This window comes from Pseudonaja textilis, chromosome 1, assembly GCF_049901715.1.
Source record: "Pseudonaja textilis isolate UNSWEBS1 chromosome 1, rPseTex1.2, whole genome shotgun sequence".
Taxonomy (NCBI): domain Eukaryota; kingdom Metazoa; phylum Chordata; class Lepidosauria; order Squamata; family Elapidae; genus Pseudonaja; species Pseudonaja textilis.
The window spans coordinates 93,742,473-93,757,905 of NC_141990.1; the positions used below are offsets into that span (position 1 = coordinate 93,742,473).

At 37.3% G+C, this 15,433-nt stretch overlaps 1 protein-coding gene across 28 annotated transcripts in view; it reads left to right on the plus strand.

Annotated features, from left to right (window-relative positions):
- The window catches only part of TRDN (triadin), a 239,662-nt gene that overhangs the window by 107,852 nt on the left and 116,377 nt on the right, over positions 1 to 15,433 (plus strand). For 26 of the 28 annotated variants that reach the window (XM_087941756.1, XM_087941813.1, XM_087941721.1 and 23 more), the window contains 4 exons: positions 677 to 739; positions 862 to 921; positions 1,588 to 1,650; positions 2,253 to 2,315. In XM_087941756.1, coding sequence (XP_087797882.1) covers positions 677 to 739; positions 862 to 921; positions 1,588 to 1,650; positions 2,253 to 2,315 — 249 coding nt within the window. The remainder of the gene's footprint in view (positions 1 to 676; positions 740 to 861; positions 922 to 1,587; positions 1,651 to 2,252; positions 2,316 to 15,433) is intronic. The other 2 variants (XM_087941764.1, XM_087941737.1) reach the window with 1 other exon arrangement.

The following is a 15,433-nucleotide window of genomic DNA, read 5'->3' on the forward strand; positions in this document are numbered from 1 at the left end:
AAAGGGTTAGCACCAAAATGTAGAAGTATCAAAGCTTTAAAACCTGGATAGTTCCCTAGTGTAGTTTATAATACACATTAAACAGAGTGAGGAATGATATAGGGGGACCACCTTCCAAGACCACTTTTCCAACAATGTCAAGCCTGATCATTAAAAAAATACTTCTAAATTCTATCCCATCCAAATGCCCTGATCATCAGATATAATGGATGAAATCCAGTAGTGCTGACATTTTGCCTTTCAACCCTAAATAACAAAATAAACACATTATTTGTGCCCAGTTATAACTACAGATGATCAAAGTACTTTCTGTCCCCAATGAAATAAAAATGAAGTCGAAGTGTATCAAAATTATCCTGGGTGGTCCAGAAAGTTTGTTGTCCCTCCATTCAAATACCAGTCAACTGCATTGCTGTATGGCATTGGTCTACTTTTTTAAAAAAAAAAAACCTTCTGAAGTTGTTTTTCCTTCACCACTTCTGTGTGAAGTCTTTTGCCTCCATTAAAATGAATAGGCTCTTGACTAGACAACATTTTGTGCTGTTTATTTTATTTTTAGATTCAGAGATATTTTATTTCTCCAAGCGCAGAAGTAGAAAGGGTTCTGTCATTTTGACTACTAATTCTTGAATAAAAATGCACTCTGAAATAATTTCTTTTTAAATTTATTCTTTAGAAGTGGAAAAAGGAAAAAAGGTGGTTCAAGAAAAGAAAGCTATTCCACAAGTTATAAGAAAAGGTAGGGTATTTATTATTTTAAAATAAAGCAATTAATTTGCTTCATCTTTAAAGGGCTCTAAACTGCCTATTGTATTTAAACAAAATGAAACCAATTAATTTACCCTTTGATTTATATCTTAGAAGAAGAGAAGAAAAGAGTAACTGCTGAGAAGAAAGGTGTTCCTGAAATTAAAAAGAAAGGTAAGTTATTTGCATAAGTATTGCATTACTAGATTGTTGCTGTATTAAATAGGTATATGGTTATTTCTGAAGCATTATAAATTTGAATTAAAAAATGAAGTAATCATAGAACCACCACTTTAGTAAGATGGAGAGTAGAATGTATGTGAATATATGTGATGCTTGTAAAAGGAAGAATAAAGCTTCAATTGCACAATCACAGATGATCTTTTTTGACCGAATTCCATGGACATCTCTGTAGCATTTGGAAAGAGGCTAAGCCCGAAGGTGGGGCCAAACGCATCATCACTCTGGGACCCTATGCCCCTGAAAGAGTCCAGAGAGGTGTGGTGGCCTAGTGGTGAAGATGCTCACTTCCCAATCAGAAGGTTGAGAGTTCAGTCCTAGGTAGCAGCAGCAGATATTTCTCTCCTAGGGTGCAAAGAAAAAAATATCTGCTGTGAACTTCCCATGTAGACGTCAGGAAACTATTCTGTAGGGACAACAATTTAAACAAAGAATACATACATTCATCATGAGATGTAAGCTAAATGTCTGCTGACACAGAATTCTAAATTAGAGCTGTTTGTTTTAATGTTGAATGGACAGAATGAGTTGAGCTTTTTTTTTCAGTTTATTAGCTATTTCTGATTGTATGATCCAAAGCCATGTTTTTTCATATTTTAGAAGTAGGAGAAGAAAGAAAGATAATCCATGAGAAGAAAGATGTTTCTGATATTCAAGCAAAAGGTATGCTTTTGGACTGTGAGTTTTTAAAAAAATTATCATTAACATGATAGTTTAACTGTAAGGGATGATATATAAATCTCATTGTACATTACATCCCCCATTAGAAGTGTTGTAATCTGTACAGATGATTGAATCCTACTGATGTCAGTGAGCATCTCCCAGGTGCATAACATTCTTTACTTTTGTCATTGACCAGCAAAATTTACTGTCAAAACTAGAATTAAAACCATTTCACTGTTCTAATATAAGAATAACTAAATGTAGGGAAGTATAAATATAAATTTGTCATTGGCACATGATATCAATGCCATTAAGTTTATAAATACATAATTGACGGATGCAGTGCTACATAAATCTATGTATTTGGTATACTACACACACACACACACACACACACACACACACACACACATGTAAATAATGATAATATCGATATAAACATATATGATATAGATAGATGTATCTTCTCCAAGTATGTTCAAATTTAGACTGAATTCAATATTCAATCATTCAAAATAATAGCATACGTTTTTCATAAGCTTGCTAAAGTATGTGATTTACTTTTCCAGCATAAGAAACATCTTTTTTAAATTAATTTTTAGGAAAAAAAGAAGAAAAAAGGAAAACTCCTGAGAGAACGACACTTTCTCTGGTTAAAAAGGCAGGTAAGAAATACTATATATTCTGTTACTCCCTTCAGTGAAATCTGATGACTACGTGAGTGTATTTTTTAGATTTTAAACTGGTGAGTATACAAATGTTAGTTTTAAAAAATGTTCTGAATTTAGTATTTTTAAAATAAAAAGTGATTCTTACTTTAGATTTACATTGTGCTTACTTTAGATTTACATTGTGTCAAACTTGAACTTTTAACTTGGTACTTTTTTGTTCTTAATAGTATTCATTATTATAAAATTATTATATCCTTGTATCTATGGCATAAAGTTATTATCCACCTTTTCTTAATACACTATAATAAGGTATTTTGCAAATTTTCATAGTAAAAATTAATGAGAATTAGTCAGGGCTCCTACATGCATGAACAATTCTTCAAAGAAATTAATGTTTGTAAAATATAAGTATAAACTATTATGACCATAATAACAAAAATATCTTTTATGACAAGTAATTCAGTTTGTGGACTGGTAGTCCAGATATGTTAATTCTTTTAATTGCATGAACTTTCATCAAAATCTTCACTGAAATTTGGCTATGCTGAGATGCTACTCCGGATACTGGGAAGACACAGTTGAAACCTCTTATGAACCACATCATCTCCATCCCTAGGGTCTTTTGCAAGAGAAGCAAAGAAAAGGCAATATGGCAGCCATAACTACACAATCAAAGCCCCATTCCCTTTTCACAAATGTGACCCATAGAAAAAGGGGCAGAGCTTCTGTTAGGCAGGTGCAGCTGTTATCTTCATGTTTTTGACCTTTTCTTCTGCTCGTATCTACCCACCCTTGTGCTAATTGCTGCACCCTATTAGCTCCCCTCTGAATAAGATATCAACAAAAAGCTGGGTGGAATTAGATCTAAGTTCCCAAAGTAGAAAGTAAAACTACAGTATAAGAATGAAAATGCATTGCACTCATTTTTCAAAATCAAAAGACATTTTGCATATTTGGGAATTGAATTCCCATTTTGTTCATACCTACTTGAAATTAAATTCCACCAATCTCAGTAGGCTTATTTATGAATAAATGTACAATATGTAAGTTTTCATTGGAATAGGAGGATTTTGCAACAGTAACTCATAACTTTATTTTTAATAACAGTTATCCTGATGGTCCTATAGAGAATAGTCCTATAGGATGTTGAAGATGATTTGACTTTATGGGTCTATGTTTTTATCTATTCAGGTTTAGTTTTTACCATTGAGGGTCTGGTTGGTGTTGCTCTTAACTTCTGTAAACCACCGAGGGCCTGTATGATCATGGCAACAATAAAATCTGATAAAGAAACATAAATATTTAAAATACCTGTGTAATCCCACATCTCCAGAGGCTTTTCCAGTCAATGTAAGTTGAGGAGGGAAATTGTTATGCATTCATCTGTAACATGCCCAGATACTCCTCTAAAACTGTTGTAAGTGGAAAACTCTGGGTGTCCATTCTATCTGAGCTCTCCTGGAATTTGGCTAGTGTGTATATCAACCTTATTCCCACCCACCCCACACCCCCACACTCATTTACAGTATATTGGGAGAAGGTCATTGTGCAAACAGGATATGACTGAAAGTGCATTGTAATTCCAGAAGTTGATGTATTGAAAAATGATTTTTGTAGCATTATTTAAATGTCATATGCAGATATTATAGTGTAATACATGGCATCATGATACTAGGAATATATAAAAATTGATCAGTTTATATGAAATTATTGTTTCATAGCACAACCTACCAGATGTTCAGATGGGATTCAGCATTTTTGTCTACCTATTGAATCCTTCCCAAGAACCTGAGATATTATTATTATTATTATTATTATTATTATTATTATTATTATTATTATTTATGCAATAATGTGAAATCACAGCTGCCAATTCTTTAAATGTTGTTAGCCTTCATACTCATTGAGTTCTTTCTAAGATTATTATTTTAGGTCACTCTGAAAATACAGAGCTTTAATTATGATAAAATAGTTCAGCTATTCTTTTGCTGCTGAGTTTATGGGTGCACTTTACGAACAAATCAGCTAGCATATTGATATGTACGCAATAAAATGCATAGATTTAGATATGCATATTTGGATTTAATTTTCATTATTGAAGAAAGGAAACATTTATTTTCATGCAAAACCAACTTGGAGCTTGAGTTATCAGTTATGAATCCCTAATATATTTAAATTCAATTTTTATTATAATATATAAATACAATATTTGCAAACTTTCTTGCTACATAAGGAGCTGTGATAGTGAAGTGGTTAAAGTACAGTACTGCAGGCTAACTTTGCTTGCTGCCAGGAGTTCGATCCTGACTACCTTAAGGTTGACTCAGCCCTCCATCCTTCCAAGGCTGTAAAATGAGACCCAGATTGTTGGAGGAAATGCACTGGCATTGTAAACTGATCAGAGAGTGCTGTAAAGCACTAAGGAGTGGTACATAAGTCTAAGTACTATTGCTATATCTTAATTTCAGCAGGTTCAGTAGCAAAAGTTATGAGTAGTTCGGAGAACCAGCAAATACCAGCTCTGACTGGCCCTGCCCCTATCTATTCTCTGCCTCCCAAGTCCCAGCTGGATCTTCTTTTGTTGCCCTGCACAGGAGAACAGAGCTGGAAAGCGGGTTAGTGGGGTGGGGAGGGAATGGGATTTTGCAGTAACCTTCCCCCAGGAGTAGGGAGGAAATGGAGATTTTACAGTATCCTTCCCCTGCCACACCCACCAAGCCATGTCCACAGAACCAGTAGTAAAAAATTTTTGAATCCCACCACTACTTAATTTAATCTTTAAATGCATTAAAAACAAAAATGCCACTATAACAATTGCTTGTTCCTTCCTGGTTATAGAAAACCCAGATAAAAATATGAAAAAATATAGTTAAAAGGTTTTCCTCTAAATTGTACAGAATAGCTCAAAAGGTCTTGGCACATACCACTGATCGTTAAATATAATCCACTTGATTGATGTTAACTGTATCTTTTGAATTCTGCATTCATTCTTATAGCTTTATCTGGTTTTTTTCCCCCTTAAATTTCTTAAGACTGGCTTGGACAGAAGGTTTATTTATTTAATTTATATAGCAGCCCATCTGACATGCATGTGACTTTGGGAAGCATACACAATTAAAACAGAACTAAACAATCAGTATTGTTTATCCATTTAAACAATTAAAAATTATATTAATCAAAGACACAAAAATTCAGTCAAACGTACTATCAACTAAAAATACTTCTTTGGTCTTTTTAGTTGTCAGCAGAAAGGGAAGGGGGAAAGCAGTGCATTCCTTAAATACTTGAGACCATTGCTTTGGAAACCGAAGCTTCTGGCATGCAAAATTATTACTGAAAAGCATGATTGTGTCATGGATGTGTCTCATTGGAGAATATACATCCAGGGGGTGGGGGGAAGACCAGGGTCAAGGGTGAAATGAATGACGTGTCAGAGACGGCTGCAATTGGGAAACATCAACATGTCAACTCCTTAATAAATCAATCTTTTTTAGATGCGGCTATAGACTTATGTTTTGAATGGGGGTGCATATTGGAGTCTTGACAGCCAGCCGACTCTAACAGTGTAAGTGTCACAGTCTTGACACTTATACTATTTAATGGGCCATATGCTTCCATGGAATCCTCAGCCCTGATGACAAAATCAAGTTTTGAGGGCCTTCCAGAAAGCCAACAAGGTTGGAGCCAACTTCAACTTGGTGTGGGGGGGGGTATCTTTGAGAGGCTTGGCTACTGCAGCAGAAAATACTGGGCTCCTGGCCCCACTAAATGATACTACTTGGCTGATGACCCACAACATGCCCATTCTGATGGTACAGATATATATAACTGAGTGAGGTGACCTCTCAGATAACCTCATGTAAGGCTTTAAAGATTACAGCATCTTGAATTGGACCCAGAAGCAAACTGGTAACCAACGTGACTCATGGAGCAGAAGTGTAACACACATAACTACCTGCATTGCTGTATTTTGCACCAACTGAAACTTCTGGATACTCTTCAACAGCAGCCCCATGTAGAATGTATTACAGTACTCCATGTGAGATATGATTTGGGCATAGGTGACTTGACAAGAAGGATTGCAACTGGCACACAGCATGAAGCTGTGTGAACGTCCTCCCGGCCATGACTGCCCCTTGCATTTCATACAAGAGTCATGAATTCAGAACAATTCCCAGATTGCACATTGAGTCTGTCTGGAACAATTGCAATCCACCTAAAGCCAAATATGGTAAATCCTCAGATATGAAAGGTCTCCAAACCCAAACCCACTCAATTTTGCCAGAATTCAGCTGAAGCTTGTTGTTCTGCAGGCACCAAGAAAGGACATTGACAGCATCATTTAGCTTAACAGAGACAGAAGTGTATGGCTGGGTATTGTCAACATATTGATGATACCTTACCCAATGATGATCAATAATCTCACCCTGTAGCTTCACATAGATATTAAACATAAGTGGAAAGAGCACTATGTAGCAGGGGCACAGTAGCAGCAACCTCAGTGGTGGGATTCAATTTTTTTTACTACTGGTTCTGTGGGCGTAGCTTAGTTGGCATGATGTGGCTTGGTGGCCATAAAATCTCCATTCCCATCCCACTCCAGGAGAAGGTTACTGCAAAATCCCATTCCCTCCCCACCCTACTAACCTACTTTCCAGCTCCGTTCTCCTGTGGAGGGCAACAAAAGAAGACCCAGCCAATCAGCTGGGACTCGGGAGGCAGAGAATAGATGGGGGCGGGGCCTGTCAGAGGTGGTATTTGCCAGTTTTCTGAACTACTCAAAATTTCGGCTACTGGTTCTTCAGAACTGGTCAGAACCTGCTGAATACCACCTCTGAACAACCACAACTGAACTTAAGAGCCCAACTTAATGAACAGGGCCTCATAACTTAATGAACAGAGTCCCACAACAGTGAGGAACAGCACCCCCGGCAGGGGCCTTAATGCTGCCCATCCACATATAAGCCCTTGGACAAAAGAATGAGCGAGATTGAAGTTTCTCACAAGGATGAGATTTGCTCTGTATTTATTAAAATGATGCTCACAATCCTAAATTTGTGTCTTTACATCATAGCTTGCTACATGCACATTGTTAGCATGCAGGGCTGCAATTCTATTGTTCTCATTTTGCACATCTGTTTTCTTTTTTCCAGTAACAATAATTGGTTATGCCAGGTAGCAACAGATTCTGACTTTCAGAATTCTTGTGGGAGAATGTATTGAAAATATTGGGAAAACATATAGACAGATGCTTAGTTCAATGTATTTCACAGTAAAATGTAAAGTGTGTGGGGTGTGTGTGTTAGATTTTATTCCCCCATTCTTCTACATGTTCTTACGCATGTATTATCATTGTATCTTTCAAGATTTAAAGAGATGGGTTTTGTATATGTCTGGCTACATCAAACATCTAAATAATATACTTTATATTCATTATGGTTAAAAATAGGTGGAGATAAGATAGGTAAAAAATATAGAGATAAGATAGAAAATATTGTAAGATAGAAAATATTTGATGTTTGTTTACTTGTTCAATATAGGAAGTAGCAGTTATTCTCTAGAAATCAAAGTGCCACACAGCAAGGTTTCAATTCCATTCCGATTCTGATGGGACCAAAAGTCAAATGAATAGAACCCCCTCCCAATAAAAACACTTCCAAACTAAGAATATTAATTTCATAGACCTTTTCACTATACAACTAGGTCCTAGGTGAATTATACTTAGGTGTGCAGTAAATACCTATACCAGTACAAAACTCCCAGATGCATAGTTACAGATAACTTGAACCTTCCTTCCTTCTCTTTTGTGTGATGTGGAAGTTACGAGACTTTTGTTGCTACCGAAAATACATCCACTTCAGATAGAACAGAGGAAAATTTGCCCAATTAAAGACTGAAATTATAGCGGACAGCAAAAGTTATATACGGGCATGCAATGAAACTAAGAATAAAAACTACATCAGTAAGAAAAGGGGGAAAAAGAAATTTAAGAAAATTGCAGGAATAATGGAAAATATTATGCAAAGATGGGCATAATAAAAGGCAAAAAAGGTAAAGATCTACTGGAGAAACCAAAAAACAGAAAATAGGGCATGAATAGACCTGAGAACTATACAGAAATGATTCCATCTCAGAATTAATGATATGCTTGAAGGTTTGATCACTGGACTACAGCCAGAAAGTCTGAAAAGTAAGGTTAAGGGGCCCTGGAAAACATTGTTTCATCAAAGCGGCAGGAATTGATGAAATACTAACAGAACTATTTAAAATCTGTGATGATGATGATGCCATTAAAGTGCTTCATGTGGTTTGGAAGTAGCTGCTGAAAACATAGCAGTGGCCTAACAGAAAAGATCAATACCCAAAAGGGCAGTGCTAAGAAATGTTCAGACTAGTGAATAGTTGTGCTTAATTCACATGCCAGTAAGATAATCCTCAAGATGCTGCAAACCAGAACTCAACAGTGCATGGAATAGAAACTGGCAGAAGTACAAGCTGCACTCAGAAGAGGCAGGGTCACCCAAGATGACATTGGCAACTTCTGATGGATAATGGAAGAGGGAGAGGAATTCTAAACAGGCACTCTATGTTAGCATTGCTAATTAGTCAAAGGCTTTTGTGACTGTGTAGCTCTCACATACAAAAATTGTGGACAACCCTTAAAAACATGGATATAGGCTACTTCATCTGTCTCCTGAATAATTTATATGATCACCAGATCACCATCTCTTTATTATGTGTAGAATTTATTACAAGAAATACTGTCCTAAAAGAAGCAGAAATTGGAATCTTATTTGCTGGAAGGGACATCAGAAAGTTCAGATATGCTAATGATACCGCTTTAATGCCTGGAAACAAAGTGAGATAAGCAAGGAGGAGATAAGAGGATGTCTTGTTCAAGGATACCGCACAACCTGGCTTTCCACTCACCATGTTAAAAAAAGCCCCCACAAGATTATGTCAATAAGAAACGCTAGTCAAATGTAAATAAATGGAGATGAAACTGAAGTGGTTCCTTATTTTCTTCAGTTCAGAAAGTCATGGGAAAGATTGCCATAGCTATGAATGAAAAGAAATTACAGCAAAAAGGATCTAGACAAAATATTAAAGTGAAGAAAAATCATGCTAATAACAAATGTACTGGAAAGATATCATCTTCCCTCCATCCCTTTCACCTGAATTTTTTCCTGTTGGCTTCCCCACTGACTTTCTGGGGAAGCTGGCAGAGAAAATTGAAAATGGTGATCACATGCTTGCAGGCCACTTGGCAACCAGTTGTAACAGCAAACATGTTGTCAACAGCCTGAAATGTGATCACATGACCTCATTGTGAGATGCGTGTGCATGTGTATGTGTGTGTATTTCGTGTTTCATGACACATGGAAGACATTTTCTGAGGCTGTAATCAGTTTGACTGTTTGTTAAGTTGTAAGTAGAGGATTATCTGTAGGATTGTAGATTTCTTAAACATGATTAAACACAATCAGTGCCAAGTGCAATTGGAACTGCTGAAAGGACTATGTTGTAAACACATCTACATTAAAATTGAACAGCCCCCTCTCAACAGAATGGGAGGGATACACACTATCTATCTTCTGTTTACAACACAATCCTTTCAGCAGTTCCAAGAAGGTTTCCACACCCATGTGCAACGTCCAGGTGATCCTGAGGGCATAAATAAACCTGCAAGTGATCTCAATGACTCCCAGAGACAATGCTATTGACCAGGAATTCTCCACCATTCAGTCAGAATTGAGGAAGCTTCTGGGATGAGAAGCAAAATGTTTTCAAGGAAAAACAAAGAAACTTCAGTTGCCTTTTGAAAAAGCACCTTCAGATTAGCATTACAATATCTCTTCACTTAGTTGCAAGCGGTTTGCACTGAAACCAACCATGAGTGGCTCTGTTTTCATACATTCAGATTAAAAACAATATATCCAGAACAAAGGGGAATACAACAATTAGTAGTCTGGATAAAATGGCCACCAAATCAACATGTCCCAAAGATGCTACAGTAATGCCTGTGATTTTGAGAAAACAGTATAAAGCAGTTCAGATACACTTTACTGATTTCAGTCAGGATGTGTATTTTTTTCTAGACATTCTCAATCAGTCTGATGGAAAATCAATTGCTTTTGCCCATTCTGAAAAGGACAAATTGTTGGTGAAATTCCTGCAGATTGGATTTGATGACCTTATTCTTACTAGCACTGATGACGGGCTAGCACTTATTATGTTACTTAGTTTGGGTAATGAAACATCTGCAAGAAAACAGCCAAGCTCAGACAGCACCCAGTATAAGGCTGCGCTGAGGTGGAGAATATTATCATGTCTTCAGAAGCCATTTCTCCATCTATGTGCTACTAAAACTCTTCTGGCTGTTTGTCTGATTCTAATCTTCAATTAGCCCAAACAGTGGACCATCTCACAATAATTTTTAGTCAAGGTATCTCAAATCCATTGACTTAAATAATATGTGCAAAACCCAGGACTCTTGTGGAATTGAAAGAATCTTCAAACCTCTTGCATTCATAAAGTTGTGACTGTTGCAGAGCCCCTGCAGTCAGCTTCAGTCATATGATTATGATTTCTGATGCTTCCTGCTAGCCTTCCACAAAGAAACTTAATGGGGAAGCTGGCAGGAAGTTGGAAGTTACTCCTGCTTCTACTGCTTTTTTGCCTGCCTATGGCCATTCTGTTTCTCTGATTAGGTGAGGAAATGTCTCTCAAATGGATCATGAGTTATCGAGTAGTTTTCCTTTATTTAGTAAGTTCCAGAGTAAAACATTATTGAGACATTCTTTTTTTTTCAGAAAGGGATGGCTGGGCAATCAATGTCAAAGATGCCACAGAGCTATGTAGAGATGGATAATCGAGAAAACGTAAATAAGTTTTGCAACAATAAAATAATCTTTAAAATTTTACCAAAAGAGACATTACCTCAGGCAAGTGAGAATGAATTACTAAAATAAATACTTCTATTCTACTTCTACTAGGATAGATAAGCTTCCAGGAAATTGGAAGTTAAGTTGTAAAATTTTCCAGCCCTATTAAGTTAGGTTGGGGTGGGGCAGTGGCTCAGCAGCTCTGCAGCCCAAGTTCGAGACCCAAGCGCCATGTGATGGAGTGAGCTCCCATTCTCCCCCCCAGTTCCTGCCAACCTAGCAGTTTGAAAGCATACAAATGTGAATATGTAAATAGATACCACTTTGTTGGGAAGGTAACAGGGCTCTGTGTCATCGTGCTGGCCATATGACTGCAGAAATGTCTTGCGATAGTGGTGGCTCAATGGCCTTGAAACAGAAATGATTACTGTTGTTGAGCAGGGATCAGGTGTGGCTCTGTACAAATGAGGAGACTGAGTCCAGATCTCTCTTGATAAATGAAATACACTTATTCAGTTGAACAAAGATGACTCCTCCATAAGGAAGAACCCTGAATACAGTGCAAAGCAAGTATACAGTATATAGATTTCTTATTTTTACCTAGTTACATAAGAGGAAGCCAGCACATGACAGATAAGGCATAGAAGTTATAAAAATACTCATGTATGCCTTCTATGATTTGGATTTCATGTTTAACCACATACTTGTGGTTTCTTATGGAACTTTCCACAACCCTAAAGGCCTGGCTAAGATCTGAACTTTAATTCTACCATCTCAACATAAGAACCTTTTAACCAATCATCAGAGTTATTAGAGTCCTGATCAACACCACCCTGTATACTCAGCAACAACTAGCAGAGTAAAATCCATGAGGACTCCTTTATCTTTTGCCCTCCCTTTTTTATTAAGTTAGGATAACTATACCCAGGCCACAAGAATCTTGGATGAACACTAGAAATCTCTTAACCTTTGGCTGCCAACTACTGGCTGGTTAGAATTTTGCATTCTAGATATGGTAACCTACCATAAATGTTGCATTTTCCCTAAGAAGTACCGTATTAAGAGGTGGCAAGCTGACAAATTGATTGGCTTGGGAGTTTTTCAATTCAACTCTTTCAATAACAAAAAAAAACCCAGCCAACCATGTGTTTTCTACAATAATGTCTCAGTCAGAGAAAATAAGGCATTCAGAGAGCATAGCAATTCACCTATGAATTGAAGGAAGAAATTAATATATCTAGATATCCCACCTACCCCCCAATATCCTTTAATTCATCCCAGAACTATTCCAGTTGAGTGAAAAAGATTGCCTGCAATGGTTTGGGAGGGAACATTTGGTAGAGGGAATTTCTCTACCAATAATTGAAATACCACCTATAGAAAAGTATGTTGGGGAGTTATAAAATTGACGACCTCACCAGCATTCATCAAACTGCTTACTTCATAATGGCTTCTCAGAATGGGATTACAGCATTAGGGAGTAATTCAAAAGTCACTTATCAGTCTCTTGATTCCAGCAGGAGTACATACATATGCATGAGCAGTGAATCATCCCCTCAGGTTGCCTTTCTAAATGCACATTTGCAGAAATAAATAGTAATGCCAATGTTTTCCTTGGAACTTGATATCAACAGTGTGCTGGGAATAATAAAAGTGTGCCATACCAAGAAAATGTAAAGACCAATAAATAATAAGGGTTTTTAACAAAAGTGAGACAGATAATGCATATTGTTGAAACTAGCATTAATGATTGTCATAGTATCTAATGTGGAAAGCAGTTGTGTTAAATTCAAGTTAACATCCATTTAGCTGTTCTGGTGGAAGGATCTAACTCATGGCTTTTCTCTGTACTTAAAAAAAGCCAAGCCTTAAATGAGAATATTAGCCCCATCACTAAAACAAACATTTGACTTGATAGCATGGGGTTTATCAAAGTAAAAACTGATAGGATTGTGTGAAGGGAGGTGGGGATTCAAATCAGTCACCCCTCAGTTTCTTAACATTCAAAAGGTTTATTTTTCTACATTTGGTATGAACATCTTATTTGCTTGTAATAACATGATCATATAGATCATGTTAATGTAGTTAATTAAATGCAGGAGTAAAGCATTAGTTGATGCTTGATAGGTGTTTTGTTTCATATGGGCACTTGGAAAATGTACTTTTCCAAATCCAAAAAGCATTCTAGAAATTGAACACTACAATCAATATTCTGCTATTTATTTTATCTTTTTCATTATTCATTTTACAAGGTTGAGGAAAGCCAAATATAATGGCTTCCTCTCTTCTCAGTGTTTCTCCATAAGTGCGAATTGCAAAGATGGCATCAACACCGTGTTTCCCTGAAAATAAGATCTAAGCAGAAAAGAAGCCCTAGCCTGATTTTTTTTAGCATGCTCCTAATATAAGCTCTATCCCAAAAATAAGCCCCAGTTAAGTTTTTCATCTGCTGGGTGTGCGTGGGTGTGGCCAGTGCTCGAAAGCAGCAAGCGTGTGGGGGCCAACAGTGTCCAGCAGCCGCCGCAGCCCATACAGCACAGGTGGGTTGATTACCTATCCAAGCATCAGCCGGAGGAAGAGATGCGGGGGGGAAGGCAGGTGATCCCGATGCAACGTGCAAGCCGCAGACAAGCCAAGAGACTGTAAGATGGAGTGGGTGGGCTGCAGCTGCTTCCAAACACTGTCAGGCCTCCTGAACTCACTGCCTCTTGTTGCACACTAGAAGGGTGGGGCACCCAGCTGGGCTGTTTACCCGGATGTCATGTTTACCACAAAATAAGCCCTATTGTGTCTTTTGGAGTAAAAAAAAGACTGGGTCTTATTTTGGGGGAAACACGGTAGTACTAATGCTTTTGACAAAGTTGCATTAATTGACGTGAGGACAGTTTTTTTCCTAAACACCATTACTCTGTTAAACAAATAATTCTGTCAACACTGTCCAACTATTTACAAAGTCTGCACTACTATTACTATTAATCTTCTCATCACTCCTTATCGCCCATCCCCTCCCAGTTGTGACTGTATGACTGTAACCTTGTCGCTTGTATCCTTATAATTTATATTGACTGTTTCCTAGTATGATTTGATTACTTATTGCACCCTATGACTATTATTAAGTGTTGCATCTTATGATTCTTGACTCTTAACAAATGTATCTTTTCTTTTATGTACACTGAGAGCATTTGCACCAAGACAAATTCCTTGTGTGTCCAATCATACTTGGCCAATAAAGAATTCTATTCTATTCTATTCTATTCTATTCTATTCTATTCTATTCTATTCTATTCTATTCTATTCTATTGATTGGTATTGATTTTTACAACATAATGTAGGGTGCTGCATTTGATTGCACAAGATGGTGTTGAAATGCCAAAAAGCAGACCTTACACCTGCGAGAAAAACACTAGGATGATGATGATGGCTTTCATTATTCAATAAAATTGTTATGACATGTGTTTTAACTCTAACAAAATCCCGGAATGGTTTAGTAAAAGAGAAAAGGACATGAATGCCAAAAGCCCCTGGATTTGTCCCTCCAAGTTTGGAAATTGGGATTTTCCTTTTGGAGAGGAAATCCAACATTAGATTTTTTTTTTTGGTTAACTTCTGCACTAAGCTTTTTCACCTGGGTCAGTGCAAGGTTAGGAAACTCAACACCAGAATTTTTCAAAAGGAGTAGGAAGATTTGGTAGATTAAAAACTCTCACACCATGACTGAAAATTTTAAATAAAATGCCTCCTACCTCTGACAAGGTTTTCAAAAGGAGGGAAATGAAGACTGTAAGATAAAACTGGAAAGCCACCAATCTTTCTCCATTGATGCTCCGTCCCTGGCAGAACCTTGAGGATTTTTCAGCGCTCTGAGATCAGATGCCTCTGCTAAACTTTATATTCTGTCCTATAGATTACGCCTCACTATAAAAGGATATGGAAGCTCTATTTGGGCGACATCCTCGGGCAATTGCAATCACATGAGGACACAAGGAAGATTGTGGCTGGCTCTCCTCTGTTGCACCGTGTTGGAGAGAAAAGGTCTAAGCAGGGAGACTAATCTATTCATGGAGATTTTCAGCATGCTTTAGGACAGTGGTCACCAACTGGTGGGCTGCGGTCCACTGGTGGGCCACGAGAAAATTTTGGTGGGCCACAGAGAAATCTCACCCTCAGAGGACCCCACAAAAGCAATTAATCCAGGCTATGCAGAAACACAAGGCTGTGCCGCCCACA